We start from the raw sequence: 24,218 nt of genomic DNA, 5'->3' as shown, positions 1-24,218 counted from the left end.
TTAACACTAAATTTCTCCGGAAAGCGGTCGGCAATACTGGTTATTTCACAAAACCATGCCAACAACGGTTGCTAACCGATGCAACCAGAGCAACCGTTGACCATAACAAACATTTGATATTTGGTTCTTTCATTAAAATATATGCAGTTACAACTAACGTGTAGTATTTCGCGCAAAAATTAGTAAAAGAACTTAAAGTTTCTCGGAGAAAACTAACTAAACCTTGCAATGAGCAACAACATCCTCAACAGCAATAAGTCGAAGTTCATAATTAACACTTCGGGTGAGTGGTGCGCCAACAAAATATTCCAAATTAAAATTTCATTATAAAAGAGACGCACCGTACCGTGTGGTAATACGTGGAACACAGTGTGGTACAAATCTAAATGTATCGCTCTCAAAGGCTCTGGAGCTAAATTTGTGGTTGCACCAAAGTAAAATGCAGAGCACCAACTGTAGCAAACCGTTCGCAACAGTCACGTGGAGTAACGGTTTACAGTATTTTTTTCGTAACTCCTTATTTATAATTAACCCTATTATCTGCACTGCTCACTGCGTTTCTTGCCTTGAATACCCCTACTAAATTTCTCATCCACTATTCAACTATTCACAGTTGAGTATTTTGCGGCTAGCGTAAGCGGTGGCCCAACTGCTGACGAGCATCTGTCTGCCGTACAGGAGTTCCTCGAGAACGATGAACTGACCGTCATTGCAGCGGTGCATAACAAATCGGATGGCAGCATAAAATTTCATCATCGCATACCTGGTGACGAGGTTTGCTTGCTATTTTACAAGATACCGCAAGCCGGCGGCGGCAACAGTGGCGCAGCAAACATTTCAGCAGCGAGCAGTGGAGAGGCATACGACCAACCGCTTGGTATTTTGACGCTCGAGGGCGGATTGGTCAAGTCAATTTACAATTCCGTTTCGCGTGTATTCTCACCGCAAGCTGAAGCCAGGGTAAGTTAACGTTGCAATATGGTCACTTTTATGTGCTTTTACAGAGAATATGTAGAGTTTAGTTGATAGCGGCTAAGCTCGGCTTAGTAGTTCCTTCGTACATACATACATACATGCACAGTTAACTTTGTACATGGATAGCTAGTGGAGTTTTTCTCTTATGTATTTCACTTTACTGCTTGGCTTACCGCTTTCCATGCATTAAGCTAGTGCACTTTTATTTTAATTGACACATAACTAGTTTACGGTGCTGTGCGATTTCGCCCGGAGAGATGATATGGGCATAGAGCAAAGTCGGACGGATGTGTGGCTCTGCTTATAATGTTTTACGGTAGTATGCTCACCACACACACACGCACATTGAACATTAAAACTTTAGTTCACAACTTCAACTTCTCACAAAGCTTTAACATGTTCCCACTTTTCTCTTTTGCAAGAAAACTGAATACAGTTCCGAGTTGAGCGGTCTGCTTGAAAATTTACATGTTTCTTTGGGTTCAACTTTGGGTTTACCGCAAAGTGGTGAGTATAAATTAATGCCCATAATTCAGAAACCGCATAACTGCATTACTAATTTGAAGTACTATAAATTTAGTATATATGCCTTTTATAATGTAATGCTTAAAATATGTATATGACTTTTTTCCACAGGCATTACTTCACTGAAGGATGAAATTAAACATTGGCGGCAAAAATTAAATCAAAAGTCCAGTTCTCGCATTGACCGTGAAATGTCTCAAACGTTTATTGGCTTACTTGAGAATATTGACAAGCAGATGAGGTAAGTTGCGACCCTTACAAAATAATATACTTCGGCATATGTCGGTTGGCATCGAAAATTGGTTAATATAGCTTCAGTTTAAGTTCAGTTCAGTTCTAAAGCCCAGCCCAAGCCTTTCAAGAAATAACAAAAAGCATTTTACTCGTAATTTGCAGTTGACAAGAATAGTTTCGTAAGCTTAGAATATATATATAAAGAATATATGTACATCAGCCTTGGAGCTCACAATAATGAGTCTGTTACTTAACTCCTAACTATCAATAGCAAATTTGCTGGAAAGTCTGATCTTAACACAACAATTTGTAGAAACAATAAATACAAGTAAAGTTAACTTCGTTTGCACCGAAGCGACAAAATCCTTCACAAATACAAAATACTCCATACAAAAACTTAATTTTGCAGTTATGTGCTATAGTGATATGATCTCCAAAATTTCCTTGAAGATTACACCGTTGCCTTTGGCAATAATCCATGTCAAATTTCTTAAAGATACCTTGTAAAATTAAAAGGTTTTCCTTACAAGCACGTGATTCAGTTGGTTCAGTTTGTATGGCAGCTATGTGCCATAGTAGTCCGATATCGGCGGTTCTGATAAAGGCAAATGAGCACCTTCTTGAGAAGAAAAGGACGTGTGCAGATTTTCAGACCGATATCTCAAAAACTGAGGGACTAGTTCGCGTATATACAGACTAAATCTACTCAGCTCGTCATGTTGATTATTTATAAATATATTTTATAGTGTCTCCGGGGCTTCCTTGGGGGTGTTACAAACTTCGTGGCAAACTTAATATACACTCTGAGGGTATTAAAAGCGTAAGAAGAAGAGTTAGGTAACGTAGGATCCCACTTGAACACCAAGTGCAAAGCTCCTAGCCATGGATCACAAGACCTTTACAGACCTTCGAAGAGTTTTCATCCCACAGCAAATTTGTTAAGGCGGTCAGGTTTCCCGAAAGTATGGCTATCAAGGTGTTTCAATATTAATCCAATCTAACTGAAGAACGGAGAAGAAGGTTTCTAGATATTTTCACCTCGCCCTTTACATTGGGGATATAATGTGTTACGTAAGACGCAATTATATTCGACCTGTTAGTGTGAATATAAAATAGGACTAGGAATATAAAACCAGAAGGAAATACTTAAATGAAACTTTTTAATATAGTATCTTAGCGTGCCCGCAGGGTGGACGCTTAAAGGCGAGTAGAGCACGTTTCCCCATTTACGCACGCAAAATTACGCTCGGCTTAAGCTTTGAGCGTCCACTCTGCGAGCACCCTTAAATATCAACTATAGTGTAGATTAATTATAAGCGTTCAAAATGCACTTTTAAATATTTCGATGATTTTAGTTCGATAGATTATACAAACACCGGCACGAGCATCGAAGAGTTCTTAGACAGCTCACACAATCTTCTAGATGAGCTGTGGCGTTTACCATACCAGTATCCACAGGCACGCATGGCTGACTTATTGGATATCATAGGTAATATATGTTAACGCAGTTTCAGAAAATATTCTTAAAGCCTTTCGTGTTTCTTAAAAAAGGAAATCGACTGATAGCAATATGCGTAGAGCAACTGGTAATGGAGGATATTTGGAGTTTGAACTCACATCACGTCAACGCGCAAATGAGTCAATGCATTGATACAGCCGAATCCTGGATGCAGCTTTGTGACTCACTTACACGCCTCTTCTGGCCTAATTATGTGCAGCATTCCTGGATTGGTGAGCCACACGTGTCTAAGCGAGCACAACAGTTTAAAGAACGGATTTTAGAGATAAAGAATATCCGAAATCTCTACAAACAAATTGCCACCTTATTAGATGATGAAGAGATGCAGAGCATGCTATATGAGACTTCGCCATTTAAAGGTAAAGTATTTCTCTTTCCAGTTATTTAAAGTCAAATAATGCCACCAGTTTATTTGCGCTACAGAAGTCAATATTTTCGATACCACCCCTTTGGGTCAATCGAGGTGGAATAAAGCTTTACAAAATTTTGAACAAGTCCTGCAACCCATTGACGAACGCATTGCCTCTGCGCTGAAAGCCCAACTTCATAACCACCTTAGCAATCCACGGCAAGTTATATTCATTTTCTCCAAATATGAAACACTCATACAGCGACCAGCTGTGCTAGAGCTATTGACTATCGAACGAGAACAGTTTCTACAGTCCTTGCAGTTTCTGTTGCAAGATTTGCGAAAAGCAATGTCCGATACAAATATGGAACCTGATACTGGTCATCTGTCGGTAATTTGCAATGAATGCCGTTGGTTGAAGGTCGTGCAATATCAGGTGATGACGTCGAACTCAGCGTTACATGCTAATAGATTTAAAATTTTACTACTAAAACATTATTGGTTTACAGATACAGGAAATTGAGACAGTTAGTCATCTGATCAGTGGACGTGAGGGTTTCGACAAGGTTAACAAGGCAGTGCAAGAGATCAAAGAGGAAACAGAGTCTTTACTACGCACTAACTTTGAGATTTGGTGTGGACAGTGTTCCACAAATGTGAAGAGTGGAGAGTTAAGGTATTAGCATTCTCGAAAGTATTTCTCTCAAGAGTTTTGTAATAACATTCAACACATTCGTATTACAGATTGCGAGAAGATCAACCGGTGGTTAAGTTCGAGAAGGAAGGTCGACAGTTAATGCGCGTTACATTCAATCCGAAATTGGTTACTTTCTGTCAAGATGTGCGAGAATTCGAAAATCTCGGTTACAACGTGCCTTCAGAATTGCGTTCATCAGCTGCGCATGCCGCCAAATTTATGAGCTATGCACGACGTCTACAACAGATCGCGACATTCCACAATACAATTGGCGATCGCATGATACCATGTGAGAGACCGATCATGTTGAAGAATGCGGTAGAGTTGTCGAAAGTAGTGCAGAGTGAGACGGTGGCCTGGAATGATGAGGAGTCGGTGCAACGTTACATAGATGTGCTGCAAACTGCTGTTTCGAAGCTATCTGCCGATAACACCCTTCTAGTGGGCTACCATGAGCAGGCCAAGCGATCGGTATGTTGTTACTGTTACTTTTCCGTATCTATTTGTAATAATCATTTATTCTCCACGTTAAATAATCAGGTAATTAAACTAATGAATACCGATTTATTCACACAAAACCAAGTGTGGAAGGATGAAATGCGGCATCTACGCGAGCTGGTGGCAACAATGGAGCGTCAAGGATATACCAACTTGGATGCTTTCAAATTACATTGGGACCATCAGCTCTATAAGGTTTTGGAATACCAGTACATCATCGGCCTTGTAGATATGAATAATAAACTGCCTGATATACACATCGATATTTTATTCAGGTATACTTACCATGTCTAGTCTGATATGAAAGAGCATCTCATGAACTCATTATACTTGTATGGATGTATTTATATGTGAATATCTAAGGGAGAACATTTCCGTTGCAAGTGCATTTGATTGTTTATTCCTTTCTCAGTCTGTCTAATCTAGTATTAAACAAAACAAAAAATGGTTAGCATGGACAACCAAGTATACAGTCGTGCTGATCTCTCTAGGCAATACAATTTAATATCTAGTATTGGATACCATTTGCAAACAATTTATATTTGTTCATTTATAATTTTTGTCTCAGACAACGTCAGCTTTGTTACCGTCCACCCGAAGAAGAGATACGCGAAAAATACTTCACTCAACTTCGACGCTTCATCGAACGACCCAGTAGTTTCCGTGGACTGTCAGATAACAGTACTGAGCTATTCAAAACAATGATTGAAATTAATCGCCGCTATTTCGGACCACTCTTCGAACGCGCCGAGCAACTATTTCGGAAGCTTGAAGAATTCAAAAAGATCTGGTTGCCTTGGGTGGCATTAGGTTGTGTTGATATCGAGGAGTTATCTGATATACACTTAACAACATCGGAGGACTGGGATCGTGAGTTTAGAGCATGCAAAAATTTCGGTCAAAAGATTGCAAAAATTCAGAAGTAAGCACGGATGTTGAAAAAAATTCACAATTTTATTATAAATTCTACTTACTCTTTAGCTCCGAAGAGTCTATTGACTGCATCATTATCAACACTTCGCCTTTGCGTTCGGAAATTGAGTTGATTAGTCGACGATATTGGGAATCATTGACCAATAGCTTGAGAACAGCTATTGTCAATGACGTCACCGTAGTACAGGAGTTTTTGCAGAACTCACTACAGTTTCTGAATAATGTACCCATGGAAGAGACTTCGATAACTGAGTCTGGCATGAAATACGAGAAAATGATGTCTGAACTACCGAGGGTTAGAGAATATATTTTTACCTTTACCACCATAAGTAATACATATTACTCCTTACAGATATCAGAAACGCTCGATTCGGTAAAAAGTAAAGACGCCTGCCTCGCCGGTTGGTGCAAAGAGCGTGTCACCGCCTTAGCTAATATTCTATTGCAGTGGGAACGGCTACAGCCTCTTATTGAAAATCATGCGGTGGTACTTCAACGTCAAGTCCATATGCTTAAGGATCAAGCGCACTCGCAATTGCAGAATTTACAAAATGAAGCCGAGAAATTTCTGCTTCGCTGGGAATCGACCATCAATGAACTAGAGAGCAATGAAAACGCCACCCTAGAACTATTCAAGGAACGTCGTGAGCATTGGCAACAAATAAAGACGAAGAAAGCGCAATTGCTGGAGGAATGCAGCAAATTTAATATGCAATTTCCAACGGAGTTGCTTGCTCCATTCGAGGAAATTGAAGAGAAAATGTTGACACAATCGAAACAGTGGGAAGTTTATGACAACTATCTTACTGAATTGAACAGCATTACCGATGAAGAGTGGGCCATCTACCGTCGACGACCTTATGAGCTGAATGAGTTCATCAACAAGTGGGAGGGTTCGGTGCATGCGTCCATCGATCTGCCTTCCAAGCGTATACGTCAAAGTGTGGAGCGGCTACAGGAGGTTATGCCTATATTACAACAATTACAATCCGATACTTTAACGGAGCGCCACTGGGCTCGCATTTTTATGCTATTGAATAAGCCAGATCCAAAACCTATGCACACTCTGCTTTTGCGTGATGTATTAGAAAATTGTGGAGCTCTCCAACAAGCTTCTGCAGAAATCACAAAACTCGTAAAACAAGCAGCTTCGGAGCAAATTGTTCGTCAAGCCTTAACCGAATTGGATCAGTGGTCTGTAACAGCTAACTTAAAGCTGATAAATCATAACGATTCTGACGGCAAAGCATTACCACTTATTAAGGACTACCAGGAGGTGTTAAATAAAATTGGCGATAATCAGTCCCTATTGCAGTCAGCTAAGAATTCAGCAGCCTTTGAGACATTCTCAGATCAGGCAGACTTATGGGAGAGTCGCTTAAATACATTGGATACGCTTTTAACGAGCTTAAGTCAATCGCAAAGGCGGTAAGAAGCTAAGTGCGCAAAGAAAAAATAATCTTGAAAATGAAATCGTGTTTTTCGGAATAGTTCTCGAAGTTTTTAGTTTCGACCTTAATTAGATGACTCAATCTTATCTATTATCTACTCATACACATTATTTAACTAACAAAATTTTTCTGATATTTTCCTAAATAGTTGGGTGTATCTGGAGCCTGTTTTCGGCGCAGGTACCTTACGCAATGAAGAGGCACTATTCCGCCGCATTGACAAGGATTTTCGCTATGTGATGCGTGAAATTCAAGCAGATCCTCGAGTAATATCACTCACCAAGATTAATAACATATCAAGTATTGTAAATTCACTAGAAACGCAGCTAGCGCGTTGTCAAAACAACCTCACGACCTATATTTTGGTAAGCTTGTATGGTAAGCCACTCACTATACTGCTTCTAATATGCAAAGTCTTCTCCTCGGCTTATATGTAGGACAAGCGAAATTCATTCCCACGCTTTTATTTTCTTGGTGATGATGACTTACTCGAGATATTGGGACAGGCCACAAAGGATGCTGAAATTATACAAAAACATATTAAAAAGCTCTTCCCCGGCTGCCATGGTCTGGGCATAATAAAGTCACTGAGCGATGAACCGACTGTATACACCATACAATCTGTGCAAAGTGCCGAAGGCGATGTGCTGCAATTGCAACAAGTCGTGCCTATGAAGGGCCCCATTGAGGTTGGTGTACAAACAAGACTTTGGCAAAGCAGACAAACACAAAGTTTCCACTTACGACTTTCCACTCACCAATCCTTGTTTGACTTTATCCTTCTTCTACTTGCATGCTCCTTTCCGACAGGATTGGCTCAATCACTTAGTTAACTCCATACAGCATACACTCAAGGATGCAATATTTGAATGCTACACTGTCACAGGGGCCGACAAATTCTCCGAGTCGATGCTGCGAAAATACCCCATCCAAGTATTAAGTACCAGTCGCGCCATCCAATTCACCCACGAAGCCGAGAAAGCCATACAGTCTATGTCGTTGCGAAAACTGCATCAGGCGTTGAACACTGAAATAACACACTTCGCCAATATGAAAAACCAAACAAACGACACACTGCTGCAGATTAAACTGCGCGCACTGCTCTTCGATTTGGTGCACTACGCGTCGGTGGTAGAGGGCCTACAGCAGCACAATGTTATGCACAGCACCGATTGGCATTGGCTGAGCCAGTTGAAGTTCTATTTGGCCGGCACTGACGGACGCTTAGTCGTGATGCGTATGGTGTACGCTGAGTTTGAGTACTCGTACGAATTTCTCGGCAATCCAAATAAGCTGGTCAACACCAAGCTGACGCACAAATGTTATCTCATCCTTACACAAGCGATGCATATGGGGCTGGGTGGCAATCCGTTCGGACCGGCTGGCACTGGCAAAACAGAGTGTGTGAAGGCGTTGGGCGCCATGTTGGGTCGCTTAGTGCTGGTTTTCAACTGCGATGAGGTGAGTAAAGAGTGTTGCGTTGTTCACATGGTCTCGGATAAGCAAGATGCTAATACAAGCTTCCTTTTACTATCTTTTCCAACAACAAAACGGCAAAACGGCATACGAATGCAAATTCATACCGCACAATGTATGGTTGGTTGTGGGCTTTTAAATCAGAATGTGGACACTGAATCGATGAACCTAATTTTAACTGGACTGGCGCGATGCGGCGCTTGGGGCTGCTTTGATGAATTCAATCGTCTGCATGAAGCAACGCTCTCGGCAATTTCTATGCTAATACAACCCATACAGATGGCTTTAAAGGATAAGGCCGATGTGGTGCAAATTGGCGAGAGAAACGTAAGTATCGGTGGTCGGAAGCGCTTCATACACTTAAGCTCCATCAAATGCATTTTACTGGTCGTTTGAATGGCTTTGAATACTCATACGAACTAATAAGCTAAAATTCTGAAAAATTCTGCTTATCTGAATTATTAGGCAAAATACTCAATAAGACGTAGTATTGAGGATATGTGTTGCAAAATATAAGGAACCTCGACGAAGCTGTGTAAATCCTTATCTGTTGCATAGAGGTGATAGGTTTGTAACTTTGATTACTCCCAAAACGGATTTTATCTTTCTATATAGCGCCATTTTAAATCGGATAAGTGAAGCACCAACAAATAAAACTTGACTTAAACCGGTTCATATTTTCAAATAGACCTCGGCTCTGTTCCGTCTCTTGACGTTGTATAAAAATTACTACCCCTATTATGGTTTAAAACACCAATCGGTGGAATTGGGAGTGGCCAGAAACGATTCTTTTACATATGGCTCAAGCAGCTCACGACTTCCGGCCTTGGACCAAATATCTTCTGGGTAGCCAAAGAACATTCCTTTAAAAGCGAGCTAAAGAGTGAAGGTGAACCATCTCTCCCCAGAGTTGTGCGCGGTGGGACCCGCCACGTAAAAAACGAACTCAATGTACCTTCGGATGTATATCCGCGTAAGGGGTGTCTTCGCCATTAAAGAAGAAAATAAAGTTAGGTTAGTCACATTATGTAAGCTCAAAATCCCGGAGGTGCATCTACCACTAATGGGGGGAACGTGTCTTCGATCTGCTGTTAAGTACCTGGGAGCTATTGTCAAAAGGTGGGCATTGTCACAAAAGTTAGTTCCTTGGCTCAATGAAACCATATCTAAGCCCATAATTTTCTACGGAAATTTCGTATGATTTCCATACCTTCGAGGTAGGCATTGGACGAAAGGACTGGCTGAAGAGAAGGGGTGATGAGATTTTTTACAAATGGATCAAAGTTTCCGGGGAGGTTTATGGAATTGGGAACTTTCCATCAACTTCAGTTTTACGCAACCTGGCGACTGCATCGTGTTTCAAGCGAAGATAGCTGTCAGAGAGGTAGCAGTAGATCTATTGCTCCGGAGCGCAGACTCCTTCAGAGAGGTGGCCATACTCTCCGATGATAAAGCAGCGATATTAGCCTTAAATACGCTGACTGTGGCTTCAAAACTAGTGAAAGGGTGTCTCCTGCATTAAGTTACATTATGATTAGACTGGTTTGGGTGTTTGTCCACAGCGATATTTCAGGAAACTATATACATAGCTGATGATGTTGCTAGGACAGGCATTTCAACTACAAGAACTGCGGAATGGGAACGGGTAGGAGCTCCGTTGGTTTGGTACTTGACCGCAAGGCCTCAGACCAACACAGCAAGCGTTGGTCAACTCCCACCAGCTGTGCAGTCGCAAGATCCTTCTGGCCCGGTGTAAATCGTAAGAGGTCTAGGGTGCTCTTCTCACTCAGCAAGGTTCTCCTTTCAATGGTTATAAGAATGCCAACTAGATAATGTCCCATCGGTAAGTAGTAAGCAGTAAGTTTGAATATCTTAACAGATGCCAGACGCATCAGCTGTTGAGATAGAAACACTCACACACTCGCAGTACATACTTCTCATGTCGACCACTAATGTAGTAAAACATCATTGAAACCTATCGCTCTTTGAGACAACACAGTAATCAAATCACAAACTCTATTTTAGCTAGCCCTTAAAACTTCGTTTTATACACTTACATTTGATTTCTTAACATCCTTTCTTTCTTCATTAGGTCAAGCTCAATCAGCATTGCGGCATTTTTGTCACGTTAAATCCAGCAGGCGCCGACTATGGAGGCCGCCAAAAGTTACCCGGGAACATACAAGCGCTCTTTAGGCCAATTGTGATGCAACAACCAGAGCCGTTGGAAATATCACGTGTCATGCTATTTGTGGAGGGATTTCAACACGCCAACGAAATTGCCGAACGCATTGTCGAACTTTTCGATTTGTGCACAAAAATGTTATCCGCCCAACGCCACTATGATTGGGGCTTACGCGAGTTGAAAACCATTTTACTAGCTTGCGGCACTGAACTACGTGCCCAGTTAAGCAACAACAAAAAGCTCAAGAGCATTGACATTACAACAGCAGACACGACGGTTAACAGTTTGAATATGGAAATGTCAACTGTAGTATACATGTTACGCATGTCCATTCTATCGAAACTCCATCTACACGATGTGGCGCGTTTCGATATGTTAGTAACAAACGTTTTTCCGGAAATTGAAAAAGTCACCTTTTGCAAATCTGAGCTGCAACAAGCGCTAGTTGAGGCCTTTGGGAAACTCGGACTCTGCGTCAACGACATGCAAATCGGAAAGGCGCTGCAGTTATATGAACAGCTCAACAAGCGTATGGGAGTGGTGGTAGTAGGACCTCCGGGGTGTGGAAAGTCGACTGTAATCACATTGCTAAGACAAGCTTTGATGTCGACTGCCATGCAATTGACAGCAACCGCTATGACGGCAATGAGCGCGACACAAATCCGACTATATACAATCAATCCAAAATCGATGAGTCGCGTTCAACTGCTCGGTCGCCTTGACCCAGACACGCGTCAATGGATGGACGGCGTGTTGACCAATACGGCTGTAACGGTGAATGCGGAGCCGTCAAATATACACTCGTGGATAGTGTGCGACGGCAGTATTGATCCAGAGTGGATTGAAGCTTTGAATTCCGTGCTAGATGATAATAGGTGAGTGAATGAGTATTAAGGTCATAAGAAGTGGTAAAGTGAGTCAATGAAATGTCAGCGAAAGTGGCTTGCCATAGAGTCAAACCAAGTGAGTTAGATAGCACTTAGCGTCTATGTGGCTGTTGGACGGTTATGGTGCGTACCAATACCAAAGCATCTGTAAACAAAGCGCGGAAGTATGAAATTCTGTATCATTCAGATATTCAGGAAAGATATTTAATGCAAAACAAAATATTATCACACAATTTTATTAATATATCCCACATACCTGGTATTACATATATACATACATAGTATGTATGTATGTCACAAAGTCAGTTAAAGAGACGGGAATCAACGAAAGCAAATCTTAGAACAACCAACGGAAATTCGAAACGTCTTACATGTAGACTTAAAGGTGACATTAACTGAACACACTGTAGTCTATAGTTAACGGAAAACTGAGTTTTTCATAGGGGATACCATAAAAGTTAGTATATGGTAGTAAAATACAAAGTGTGGCAATTAAAAACATTTTTGAAAAAGTCTGTCAAATCATCTCTTAAAAATGCCGGGCATGCCGATTAGAGGCGGGCCGTACCGCTTCGACCAACTTGAGTTCAATTTAACTGCACAACGCCGAGTTTTTCTACAAGCGTTGGTGTTCCCACAGACAATATACACTCAGTATGTACCATGAAATATGAAAACTTCTGAAATAAGCATCTGTCCTTCACAGGGCTGAACTTGAAACTTTTAAGTGATACAAATTTAAACGTCGTCATCGACGAAAGGCCCAGAAAACGAAGCTGATTCAACGGGGTTCGGAAAAGCTAGGCAAATGTTAAATTTTTAGTTTTTTGGTTCCTGTCATAGATTTTGTTTATGGATAAGGTCTAAATAAAAGTCACACCTTAACTTGGCAAGCTTTGTCTGCTTTTAACATAGGTGGGTAGCTAGAAATTGCGGCAGTCTAACGAGGCATCTAAGCGCATCGTGATACCACCGGGACTAAATCACCACTCTATTGTCTCCTCTCTGAACCACTTCGTCCATCTGATGAAATTCATCAGTACGAAAAGTTTTATGTGTGCAACCGCCGAGACGTCGTCAAAAAACTCTCGACCAATAGCTGCGATATTTTTCTTATACAAAGCCTTGCATTTGCAAAGGTGTTTTATAGTGTCCTTCTCTTCTAACTTCTTACAGCTTCTACAATAGTCGTTATATGGCGTTTCTAGTAGTTAGACAGTAACATATTATTACTTCTTTAGAGATTTATGTATATAACTCCTTTAAAGTTTTAATTGTCGGCATGTGCGACCCTTACTGTATTCCATTCATGCCACGTTTGCCTGCTTGTTGAGCAAGACAGAGACAGATTCCACCGAAACTATGCTATATTTATAACATGTTTTTGATGAAATACATATACATATATAGTACATTGCAAGTTTATCGGGCACTATGATTTTAGATCCACTAAATAATCAAGGCATTCTTTCACACTATGAGACTTTAGTGATTTCAAAACCGCCTGGCTATGCTGTCAGAATAAGAAAGCTTTCTTTGATTGCTGTGATCTGTGCTTTGAAGCCACTGCAGTGGTCTGGTAGACGAAGGGCGATTTTGGTATCTAGTTTGGTGAAAAAACTACCACTTTATTATATATTTTGGACTTAAAGTATATTCTACAGGATTGCGAAAATTATTAGGGAGAAAAGGAAAATTTCTTAGTAGGTTAATTCCCTTAATGAGAGATGATTTTCTCAGTCGAAGAGCTGATTTCGCCGCCAGTTCTTTACAAATCAAGTCTGTTGGCAGTAAGTAAAAACTGACATTTAGTGCTTGACTTGGCGTTGTTCTAAGAATTCCACTTATGCAAATACTAACTGCTCTTTGTATTCTTTCCATACGTTTTTCCGCCTTTAAAGATGAGTTTAAGAAAATTACATTCAGAAGTCAAGTAATTTCTGAGTAATATATTTATACCCTGAACAGGGTATATTAAGTTTGTCACGATGTTTGTAACACCCAGAAAGAAGCGTCGGAGACCCTATAACGTATATATATAAATGATCAGTATGTTGAGCTGACTCGATTTAACCATGTCTGTCTGTCCGTCCGTCCGTCCGTCTGTATATATACGAACTAGTCCCTCAGTTCTCAATATATCCTTCTGAAGTTTTGCAAACGTCATTTTCTCTTCAAGAAGCTGCTCATTTGTCAGAAACGGCCGATATCGGACCACTATAACATATAGCTACCATATAAACAGAACGATCGGAATCAAGTTCTTGTATGGAAAACTTTCACATTTGACAAGATATATTCACGAAATTTGGTATATATTATTTTCTAAGACAACAATGTATTCTCCGAAGAAATTGTTCAGATCGGTTAACTATAGCATATAGCTGCCATACAAACTGAACACATAGTTACTAAAAGAAATGCTTCGGTGCAGCCGAAGTTAACGTTTTTTCTTGTTTTCTTTAAATTAGAGCAGATTTCTTTTAGTAATGATGACTCGCCCTTTGGCGAGTTTATATTTATTTTCGTCAAAATAATTCTTCGGATAATTTTAGAATATTTGTCCGATGGATAGATTTTTTCGGATTTTAGGATACAATATTATTATAATGAAACACTTAAAAACTAAGCTTTAACTTACAGTTTGAAGATTATAAAACAAAATTATATGTAAAATGATGCGTCGCATATTGCATTTAAATGTTTTAAGCACTAAAGCGTTTTCTCTTTAATACATAAAATATTAAAACTTTACCCTTAAATACGATTTTCGAAATCAACAATATCATTCTTAAACATATTCTCTCCCTCGTGAAAACGGTTAATGTGTATGCGAATCAGCGAATTCATTCATTAAATTCGCCGTAATGAAATGCGAGTGAATGTAGGAGGTGAGGTTATGTGTTGAGGTTATGTGAATATGAAAATATCAATCTATCGGCAGCGCCTGCTGAACAACAATAAAGAATACTTAATCCTAAGGCTAATTGCAAGTAAAAAAGTTGTTTATAAAACGATTGCATTTGAAGGATTTTGCTTGCTTTTAGCTTAAATTCGCATCGCCACGCTTCTGCTGCTGTCGCCTACGGTACTAAGAGCCTTTGTTGGCTGCATAGTGTTGCATTTGCTGTTGCTGCTGATGATGCGCATGTGTGGCTGGCAGTGGCGGTGGTAGCGGGGCATGTGTGCGCATCTGTGACATGTGCGCCTGTGGCGCCATGTGCTGGAACATACTGCACTGTTGTTGATGCAAGTGATGTGCGTGCGCATGCGCATTCTGGAAGTGGTGTGGCGCAGCAATTATATCGGTAGAAGTGTGTAAAATAATTTCTGGTTCAATTATTGCTAAATCACGATCTTCAGCCACGTTGGTCGGTCGCGGAGCGCGTGGCAACTGAGAGTTCGCAGTAACAGGCGTTGATCTGGCTGTCGTTTCCGCATTATATTCCTGTTTGATCGGATGGTATTCCTGTTTAATGCCATTGGTGGGATACAATGAAGCGCCTAGGTTTTGATGTAAAATCGGATGGCATAATTGTGGCATTAGCGATACACCAGCAATGGGTAGAGGGTGGTGTGCGAAATTCGGTGGTGGATAGAGTAGACCTTTATTCAGTTGCGTCATGCGCGTAACCGCTGGCTGTTGGTGTATATTACCACTCACTGCTGAGGCACTTGACACCGCCGCTGCACTAAGCGCTGCGGTTGTTGCGTTAGCAAGCCCGTTAGTGGACGACGTATGGCTGGCATTATGGCTAGGTGTGCTCACCCCAACGCTGATACGTTGACGGCTGCTATTTTGGGAGGGAGCGCCAGCATCGGGGGGCAACGGATCCGAAATGATAATCTCCGGTTCAACAGGCACTGGTGGTACGTTCGCAAATTCGACTTGCAGCGACTCTTCGCTGATAATACCCTTTTTGCGCTCTTTACGTATCTTATCACGTAATTTCTCCAACTGTCGAAAGGCTTCGTTGGCGCGTCGTGCTTTTTTCCTATCACGATCGCGTTCCTGTTCCATACGACGGTACTCGGGGTTGAGGCGCTTCATGCGCTTTCGTTCACGATCGCGTTCGCGCATCAACATCTTATTGCGTGCCTCCTCCTCAGGGGTGAGCTGGAAATAATAATGAGTTGAGAAAATATTTAATTACTAAATTTTGACAAGCAACTGAAATCAGTCTCCGAAATCTAATTCATATTAACTTATTTGCAGATTGCTTACGCTGCCTTCAGGTTGGCGCATACAATTCGGCAACAATGTGAACTTTATTTTCGAGACCGATGACGTACGACACGCTTCGCCAGCGACCATATCGCGCATGGGCATTGTGAACATGAAGTAATAATTTTGAGAAATCTCTACTTTTATGTCAATTTATGTATGTTCGCTCTTATAACAGCGCGGCCGACTTTCCACGTACGGAAATACTGGACTCCATGCTAACCAAGATCGAGTTTGGCGATTTGCTGCGCAACTATATTGATGAGCAGTTCAAGCCAGCCGCACAATGGGTCGAAAAGGAGTATCTCTAGTAAGTCTTTCTGAACAAAAATATTTTCAAGCCCATATTTATGTAACCTTACACATAAACCCTCAGCTCTTTACCCGCTCTAGACACATGGAATTTACTAAGCACTCTGCTGCTGATGCTGCGCGATGTACAGAGGCGTGATGAGTTCTGTGTAACATTATGCCGCGTTCTTTATGGATTTCTGCCCCCCGAACGCCACAACGAACTGGCCAATTATGTATTCGAACGCGCCAACATTTACATCAGCAATCCGAATCATGCTGAACTGGCCTACTTTGAAAACGAACGCGGTGCGATTGAGTTCTACGAGTCAGAGAACCTAGCGTCAGTGGGCGTTAGCGGCGCGGTACAGCTCATACAAACTGCCGCTGTCAAATCTTATTTGAGTACTTTACGCAGCTACTTAAGCGCACCCGCCAACACACCGTTTCTCATTGTGGGCCCCACAGGAGCGGCCAAGACGCTGTTGATGCAGCAGGCTGTCCAGGAATATGCCGGCTATGATTTAATTGTCATCAACTGTTCGATGCAACTAACCCCCGCCTACGTTTTGCATTGCTTGAAGCAGGTAGCTTTAGTAAATTTTCGACAATTTATACCCTTTTAACGGTTAATATTTCTTACCAGAACTGTGTCATTGTGAGCGGCCTGCGTGGCCGCGAATTCAAAGCAAGACAAACACGTGTGGTTTTGTTTCTGAAAAATCTGGATCTTTGTAATTTTGACACTTGGGGCACAAGTGATGTTATGGAACTACTGCTGCAGTTGGTGCAACGTGCCGGTTTCTACGCAGACAATTTGGAATGGGTACAAGTTAGTGGTGTGCAAATTTGTGGTTCGGTTTCACAGGCCACGACGTCAGTAATGAGTGGGGGACTGCATAAGCTACCGCCACGTTTTCTGGCGATAAACAAATTTCTGCGCGTCAGTTACCCGACCGATGCAGATATGTTGACAATCGTGCAGAGCCAGTTGGAACCCATAATGGCAAGCGGACACTTTAAAACGGCGGGAGTGAATGTGCAGTATGTGGTTGAGGGACTCTTGGAATTATTCAAGAAAGTAAGCTTGCTTAATAGAATATATTAATAGATATATAATATATCATTTCTTAACACACAGGTGCGTGCTACTTTCTCTGCATCGTCCCACGTGTGGGAGCATTATAATTTCAATCCAAAGTTTATAATGCAGTTACTGCACAATCTTAAATATTATCCCGCTGACGCTTTCAACGAGGTAACTAAGTTAACATGGAAAACAAAAAACCGCTTTATAACTGTATAATTTTAACTAATTCAGGCTTTATGTGCGGAAGTGATATCTATATTTGAAGATCGCTTGGCCAGTGCATCAGATGTGCATGAATTTCAGAGCATCTTCAGACAGACAATGCGTAAATTCTATGGCAGAGAGGTAACCACACACAAATAAAGATTTCTATAACGGTGCAATTTCAATTTATAAACCCGCTACTATTTTAAACACACAGAAGGTATTCTTTGTGCCCAGGTCAACGAAGCACAACGCTGAGCTCCGCGCGCTCGCTCACGACGAGTGGTTAGAAGAGTTGCAGAAGCAGATAACAATTTGCAGTAAATTTTAATAAACATTCGCTCATTAATACGCCCGTATATTTACTAAGTTTTGGCTATTTAGATGCCGAGTCCTTCGTGATAGACCAACCGATTACCAGAGAGCTACTTGATTTGACAGCAAAAGTGACACGAGTGCTAGCGCGTGATGAGACACATCTGCTGATGCTTTCACGCCCTGGTGGCAGGCATGTGGATGCGCTCTACGCGGCAGCCAATTTGCAGCAAGCCAAAATTTATATCACGCAAGGTGGACCTGGATATGGCATACAAGATTTCTACAACGACTTAAAATTGGTAAAATTAGCAACTAATGCTTGGAAATTATCATTTATGTAAAACAAAAATCATATGCAGGCCATGCAAACTGCAGCGCTTGAGAATCAGTGCACTGTACTACTCATAGAACACTGCTGGATCACGTTTGCGCCGGATATTTTAAAACCAATTGAAGCGCTGCTTGAAGGCAGCGAAATACTGAACTTATTCGGCGAAGATCTGGAATCTATAGCAAGTTCACTTAAGCATGCGGCACAGTTGGAGGGTTTTCAGGAATCTATAAGCGCCTACTTTTTGAAAAGTACAGTTATTGCGCGAAGTATTTACTGTTTTTGATTAAAAATAATTTATAATTACAGAGGCTACGAAAAATTTGCACCTCATTATCGCACTGGATCCAGCTAATACCGCACTTAACGGGTTGTTTAGCAAGTTTCCGGCGCTTTACCGTAACATGGAGTTGTATTTCATACGTGCTCCCTCCACCGAAACGCAGAATCAATTGCCGAAGAAATGTATTGAAATGCTTGGTGAGGCCACGGGCAGCAGAGGCGCTGTGCCTGTATTTTCCTACTTTACCGATGCTGTGGAAAGCTTGGTAATGCAGCAGGCACCGAAGCGTTATTATCAACTGATATGCTCCTACTATTATATTTACACCAATTTAGCAAAGGACATAAAACAGAGGCTGGTCAAATTACAGGTAAATCCATCTCCACTAACTTATGCGCTCTAAAGAAACTCAAACTGTGCTCCAACTTCACTTTAACACAGCATGGCGTTGACAAACTGGCCGAGGCGCACAACGTTGTAGACACGCTCAAGTCGAACGCCAGTCAACAAGAGGAGGCGCTCGCTGATAAACGCAAACTGGCCAACGATGCGCTCGAAATGATTTCGGCAACTATGCGTAGTGCCAACGATCAGAAAACCAACATGCTGGAACTGAAGAAGAAGACACAGGAAAGCAGCGAACAACTGAAAGAGCGCCAGAAGGAGATACAAAAGGAACTGGCCGAAGTAGAACCCATACTCGCAGAGGCCAGCACGGCAGTGGGTCAAATAAAATCGGAAGCGCTGTCCGAGATACGCTCACTACGTGCACCACCCGATACTATACGTGACATACTTGAGGGCGTCTTGCGGCTGATGGGTATACGTGATACTTCGTGGAATAGTATGAAGACTTTCTTGGCGAAACGTGGTGTGAAAGAAGATATACGTTCATTGGATCCGGCACATATAAATCCTGATAATTGTGCCGCTGTAGAAAAGTTATTGGATGCGAAAGCAGAATCCTTTGAGATGAAGAATGCCAAACGCGCTTCTGCCGCTGCGGCGCCACTTGCCGCCTGGGTGAAGGCGAGCGTGCGCTACTCGAAGGTCATACAAAGCATACGTCCACTTGAGCGCGAACAAAACGAACTACAGCGCAACTTAGACGTAGCCGAAGGTGAAATGCAAAGCTTAATGAGCGGCTTAGATGATGTGGACAATCGCGTAAAGCAGTTGTCAGCTAAGCTGAATGCTTACACACAGGAAGCAGCAGTGCTGGAGATTAAGCTGGACGATGCGCGTAAAACCCTGCATGCAGCCGAGGTGCTAATTGAGAAACTTAACTCTGAGTTCCATACATGGAGCATCCAGCTGGAGGAATATAAGACATCACATAAAACACTGGACACCAAATCGCTGTTGATTGCGCTAGCCATCAACTACTTTTCACATCTGACTTTGGAGCGCAGAAGGTAACATTTTATGCATATTTCAGTTGGCAACCACTTTTTTACTACTTCAACAAATTTCAGCTTCAGTATGGATCGTCTACTTGGCGAACTGCAGTTGCGGCCATTTGATCTACGTAAGAGCTTACTCACTGAGCAGGAACAAATTATATGGGAGAGTATGGGTCTCGCATCTGATGCGCAGATAATCGAAAACGCTGCGTTACTACGTCAAATGGTTGACCTACCTTATGGCAGCTGTCCCATACCTTTGGTGCTGGACCCCACACAGACAGCCATCAAATGGTTAGAGGAATATTTGCGCTCCAAAGCCAGACCTTACGACATCACTACGCAAAACAATGAACGTTTGAGCTACATGCTTGAACTGGCCGTGCGTTTTGGCAAAGTGCTCGTGGTGCAGGATTGTCAGCAGATGCGTCCGCCACTGCTACAATTATTGCTTGGACGTTTTTTCGTCAAGTTCGGCAAGAAACAGGTAGAAGTGGGCTCAAAAATGATAGATCTACACGAACAATTTCAGCTAGTACTCTTTACGAAGACTAATAAGTTGAACATTCAACCTGAAACTTTGAGCTATTTGACTTGTATACCTTTTACCGTTACCGCGATTGGCCTAGCGGATCAACTCATGTCAAAAGCAATAGTTTTGAAGAATCCAGAACTGGAACGTAAACGTATAGAACTGTTGAAAAATGAAGGTGTGCTCTTGAAGCAACGCATCGAATTGGAGGACAAACTGCTGGAAGAGCTCTCAACGGCGCAAGGTGACATTTTGAAGAATGACATGCTATTGAGCACACTCAATGAAGTCAAAGAGAGTAGCAATGTCATTGATAAGTCACTTAAGGAAAGTGCGCGCGTGAAGGAGTCACTACTTTCAGACTTTACGAATCTACGAGGGCTTTGCACACAATCAGCGAAATTTTACATGGAACTCATCGTAACGTACGAATTGCCAGCCTTAGCGTACATTCAACTATTTCTGAACTCACTGCAGACATTTGAAACTCACAACGCCGTTTCTTCAAGCGAAAAACGAATCTATGAGCAGTTGGTCACAGCGACCTTTCAATACTTGGCCCGCGCAATATCGCGTTCCAGCCATTTAACGTTGGCGTTATATGTGTGTAAATGCGCCTATCCAGAGCGCATACCTGCTGCTGAATGGGAAATGTTCGTTACGAACTTTATGGTCGCAGCTGACGCCAGCATGGGCAGCGCAGATTTGGGCTCAGCACAAATGCCCGATTATATGTCTCAAGAAGCAGTACTTAAACTGAGGATTTTGCTGACGCAAGTGCCACAACTAGAAGAGCAGTTGCAATTACAGAAGGATTACGCCTGGCGGAGTTTTATAGTAGATCAGCTGCAGGACATTCCAGGTAGTTATTGTGAATTTCGCGAATCAAGTTTTGCTTTTATTTTAATGCACAAAAAAACTGCTTCTAAATTTTCTAGGGGACATCCAATCCGTCTTTCATCGGGTGCTTATAGTGCAGATATTTCGAGCAGACCTTTTGTTCCTGCAGTTACGACGCACAGCTGTTGACATATTAGGAATTTCCCCAGATGCTGTGCCACAGCCAACTGTAGATCAACTTGCCGATGAAAACACTGAAAACAAACCCATTCTTGTAATTACACAAACAGAAAATGATCCAGGCACTGAAATTAGGAATGCTGCGATCAAAAAAATCGGATTGGAAAAATATACAGAACTTTCCGTTGGGCGTGGTATGGAACGTCGAGCACTAGAAGCTGTGCGACAAGCAGCTGAGGTCGGCAAGTGGATTTGCATAAAAAATGTGCATCTAGTGCCAGATTGGTTGTCAGAGCTAGATCGTGAACTTGAGCTTTTGAAGAAACGTGATGGCTTTCGCTTATGGCTTACTTGTGAATCAACAAGTGGCTTCAATGAGACGATTATGTACAAGTTTGTAAAAATATTGTATGAGTTTCCAAACGGCATTAAGCAAAAGGTTCGTCGCATGTTACAAAACTTTATGTTAAGTGAATATCGTAGCATTTCGAAGGACCCTAAGCTAGTTAAAATACGAATTGTGATTTTCATCGTTGCTGCCGTGCTGCAGGAGCGGCGCAAGTTCATACCACAGGGTTGGTCCAAATACTACGAGTTTGGTGAGGCCGATTTGAAAGCTGCAATGGAAGTACTGTTATGGTTGGATAAAACTATGAGCAGTGGGCGTTGCGATTGGACGATTTTGCAACGTTTGTGTGAGAATGTAGCTTTTGGAGGGCGCATAAGCAACTCACGCGATATAAAAGTGTTGCAACGGTATTTAGAAGAGTTTTGTTCAGCTGAAGTTTTAAGCAATCGTTGGAGCCCATTAAATGCGAAAGTTATTGTACCCACAAGTTCACAAGTGCTCGATTATATCAGCGCAATTTCGAAATTTCCCGATTCGGATGAACCAGAAGTATTTCACTTGTCAAACTATACAAACATCAATCGTGAAATTGAACATTCTAAGAATATTATTAACGAGTTACGAGCTTCTTACTACAAGAAAGCCGATAGTGCAGAAGAATCAGCTGAACGTGAACAGGAAAGCACTGACTTGAAGAAATTAGAAAAGCAAATTAAACCGATATTGGCACTTTGGAAAAAACTAGCTGTTGTAAGTTTAGACCGAAATTATATTTAATTGTATACACTATTATCTTTATGCCACAGAAATGTACAATTCAAAAAACTCTCGAAGATATGAATGCTTCTTCGCAACTTGCATCACCATGGCAATTATTCATTGCTACAGAATTAAGAACAGCAGCCAAGTGTTTCCAAGAGGTGCACCATACGCTGTCACTCGTACATAATTGGCTCAAGGCTGGTTCTAAAAATACCAATACCGCTGTAGACTTTAATTTATTACAAACCCTGGCGGAAAATCAAGTGATTATAAATATTTTTATTTTTCCACTTGTTATACAATTGAACTTTCAGATACCGGCCTCTTGGCTACGCTGCTGGTGTGGCCCAACAACAGCAATTGATTACATACGCGGCCTAGTGTTACGTGCACAAGCCGCAGAAGTGCGTTATCGTTCAGACATTCACTTGGAATTTGGCCAGAAAATAGACCTGTCCACTGTTTTCAATAGCGGCACTTTATTCTCTAGCCTCAAGCTGACAAACTCAGTACAAATGAAAATGTCTTGTAAGGATCTTCAGCTGGTCGCCAACGTAGTAAACAACAGTTTGGAACACGGTGGACAAGCAGTCGGTTCTATTATTACCGTAGCACCGCTGAAGGTAATTAAAATTATTCAACTGTCTGCACACTTGTTTATTTTGTTTTGGGGTAAACAATTAGACGATGGCGTTTTCCTGTTGTAGCGGTTTAACTTTTGTTTTCTTTTTCCACTCACCTTTCCCATTTTGGCCATAAAATGATACTCCACTTTTAAACAGATTATATATTCCTTCTATAAAAGAAAATATACAGTTTTTAGGCTTTTTGCCTTGAAATTCAAGGAATTTGCAGATATTTTAACTGGCTGGTCGTCTAGGTTTTGCTTTTGATTGACAGTTCGGCAAATTGGCTGACAAATATTGTAATAGATTACATTTTTTTACTTATGTTGCCACACTTGTAAAAATTAAAAATTTTTTTCAATAAATATATTCAAATATTCCTTTGAAAATTTTTTAGGTGGATGGTGCAGTTTTCACTTATGGAAAACTTACAATAAAAGCAAATGCAGATAGTCGATCACTGGATTATAAGTCTCCTGAAATTTCATTTACCTTTACACTCAACACCTATGCTGAGGACAAAACGACTATACAAAAACCCGCTGCTGGTTTTCTGAAATTACCTCTATACTCAAATGTTAGTCGTGAAAAATTGCTTTGCTTGGTAGACATTCCAACTACTGAAGCTGCGGATTTGGTGTTATTATCTGGAGCAGCACTCATTGTTCCTGATTTCTAGGTGACCAGGAATCAGCGAAAATATTTTTACTTAATTACTTGCAAATATTTAAATTATTGTTAGTGGGCTTATTACAATTAATATAATAAATTAACATTGAGAACTAGTACAAAAATATTTCTCATTTTAATAAATTGGTACCGAATGTATTTTTGTCATGAAATCAGATTCTCCTGTCGTAAGATATTTCCAGAGAACGTGTATCAAATCATGATATACATATATTACGAATGGATATCTGGACATCTGCATCAATGTAAAAGATTAAAAGGATGGTAAATGGCTAAGTATTTACAATTTTTTTTTTAATATTTTAGCTACTTTCAAAACCATATAAATGTATAGCAAAGCTTTCCACCTTGGTAGAATTAGAGAA

At 41.2% G+C, this 24,218-nt stretch overlaps 1 protein-coding gene across 1 annotated transcript; it reads left to right on the top strand.

Moving 5' to 3' along the window:
• The first annotated feature begins 228 nt into the window (after positions 1-228).
• Positions 229-23,932, top strand: LOC120780699 (cytoplasmic dynein 2 heavy chain 1). Its single transcript, XM_040112960.1, has 34 exons — positions 229-283; positions 614-960; positions 1,398-1,482; positions 1,612-1,741; positions 3,090-3,223; positions 3,286-3,612; positions 3,677-4,038; positions 4,112-4,278; positions 4,347-4,770; positions 4,840-5,072; positions 5,366-5,719; positions 5,779-6,025; positions 6,083-7,158; positions 7,330-7,546; positions 7,619-7,870; positions 7,992-8,642; positions 8,802-8,984; positions 10,750-11,717; positions 15,946-16,071; positions 16,133-16,264; positions 16,331-16,832; positions 16,892-17,326; positions 17,387-17,503; positions 17,567-17,680; positions 17,757-17,859; positions 17,924-18,156; positions 18,217-18,439; positions 18,498-18,841; positions 18,913-19,886; positions 19,947-21,268; positions 21,345-22,525; positions 22,582-22,800; positions 22,852-23,160; positions 23,561-23,932. The coding sequence occupies exons 1-34, from the start codon at positions 229-231 to the stop codon at positions 23,840-23,842; spliced, it is 12,828 nt and encodes a 4,275-aa protein (XP_039968894.1). The 3' UTR covers positions 23,843-23,932.
• The last annotated feature ends 286 nt before the right edge of the window (positions 23,933-24,218 follow it).

This window comes from Bactrocera tryoni, unplaced genomic scaffold (genome assembly GCF_016617805.1).
Source record: "Bactrocera tryoni isolate S06 unplaced genomic scaffold, CSIRO_BtryS06_freeze2 scaffold_25, whole genome shotgun sequence".
Classification (NCBI taxonomy): domain Eukaryota; kingdom Metazoa; phylum Arthropoda; class Insecta; order Diptera; family Tephritidae; genus Bactrocera; species Bactrocera tryoni.
Note: the sequence above shows the minus strand (reverse complement) of the source record. Positions and strands in the feature narration are given on the sequence as shown.

Coding starts and splice junctions, on each gene's coding strand:
- LOC120780699 (XM_040112960.1), top strand. CDS start 229: ATGAGCAACAACATCCTCAACAGCAATAAGTCGAAGTTCATAATTAAC. Junction 6,026..6,082: donor TGATGTCTGAACTACCGAGG/GTTAGAGAATAT, acceptor TACTCCTTACAG/ATATCAGAAACGCTCGATTC. Junction 11,718..15,945: donor TCCGTGCTAGATGATAATAG/GTGAGTGAATGA, acceptor ACTTATTTGCAG/ATTGCTTACGCTGCCTTCAG.